The sequence below is a fragment of the Mus caroli genome, chromosome 5 (genome assembly GCF_900094665.2).
Source record: "Mus caroli chromosome 5, CAROLI_EIJ_v1.1, whole genome shotgun sequence".
NCBI classification, from domain to species: domain Eukaryota; kingdom Metazoa; phylum Chordata; class Mammalia; order Rodentia; family Muridae; genus Mus; species Mus caroli.
Window position 1 is genome coordinate 137,720,007 of NC_034574.1, and position 1,298 is coordinate 137,721,304.

Here is a 1,298-nt window from a genome sequence, read left to right on the forward strand (position 1 = left end):
ATTATACCACTGGGGAAAAGAACAATATCCTTTAAGAAGAGTAAACAATTCATTTTATTAATATCCAAACACAAATAAAAACCCAACAATGAAAAATAGAACCCAACAAAACAATAAGGTATTTTCTATAAAGAAATAATATAAGCTTAGGTGGGGAACCTCATCTGGGTAGAACTCTGCAGATCATTCTCCTAACTATATGTCAACCTCAGGCAGAGGGAAAACAAAATCTGGTGTATCTATAGGCACAGTGTAAGACACAAATAATGGCCTGGCAGGTGAAACATCTGCAGCCTCATCTGCTGCCACATCTGCAGGTGAGTGTGTATGAGCTGATGTGGGCAGATCTTGATCTAAAGTCGGAAGCAGCTCTATTGCAGCTTTTGGTTCAAAGGGATCCAAAACTGCACTTTTCACAAGCTCAGTGTCCTCTCGGGATTGCTTGTCATCCTGTGGCTCTGCCATAGAAGCTGGCCTCAGAGCCAGAGTGTCCTGCCTCCCAGAGACATCCTCCTCTGTGGGATCAGGACTTGTTGAACAACCTAAAGGCAGAAGGAGACAGGCTTTTAGTGGAGACAACCTAGCATGGGGGAGTTTCCCCAAGATGCTGTTGATGGACACACAAGGCCTTTTCATGCTAGAGGATCCCCACACCTCTCCTCTTACCTGACTGCAGTCCAGTCCTTGCATCATTTTAAACTCTTNAGAATACCCTGGTGAAACCCACCACCAAAAACCCCTCCTACCTTGCATAGCAGCCAACACCAGACCTTCTCACCTTCCTCAAGGTTAAGGGCGATAGACTCCTGATGCTTAAATATGGAGAGAGGCTCCCTGGCTTGGGTATCTACATCTCCACAAGGCACATTGAGCCTCACNTACTCCGTGAACTGACTCAAAACAGCCAGGTCTGGGGATTCATAAAAATCCTGGGGGAATTTCTGAAACCAGCCGAACAGAAAGCNGAATATGGCACTGGGGAAGAGAAGGTTGGAGGGAAGTTGAGTCAGAAGGCAGGCCTCAATTCTCAAGAAGGGCAGTTTGCCCCATTAGACGAGGCAATGCCCAACAGCCTATGTACTAGGAGCATAGTTGTCAGGAGTGTGTGCCTGTGTGCACAGGACTCCAGAAACTTTCTGTCCCTTGGAGGACATATAGGGCTATCTGGGCTGGGCTGGTAGGGATGGATTCTCCCAGGGCCCTTTAGTTTCCTTCCATCCCTCTGACCTCAGAACCAAGGAGCCTATTGCTGCCCTCCATTTTTCTCCACCTGCAGGTGAAGTCTCAGCTACCATCCC

At 47.4% G+C, this 1,298-nt stretch overlaps 1 protein-coding gene across 1 annotated transcript; it reads right to left on the reverse strand.

Annotated features, from left to right (window-relative positions):
* Positions 1 to 158: 158 nt before the first annotated feature.
* LOC110294994 (ral guanine nucleotide dissociation stimulator-like) lies at positions 159 to 1,295 on the reverse strand. The gene is made up of 3 exons (XM_021163433.1): positions 1,228 to 1,295; positions 779 to 975; positions 159 to 542 (listed from the first exon to the last, which is right to left on the reverse strand). The coding sequence occupies exons 1-3, from the start codon at positions 1,293 to 1,295 to the stop codon at positions 196 to 198; spliced, it is 612 nt and encodes a 203-aa protein (XP_021019092.1). The 3' UTR covers positions 159 to 195.
* Positions 1,296 to 1,298: the final 3 nt, after the last annotated feature.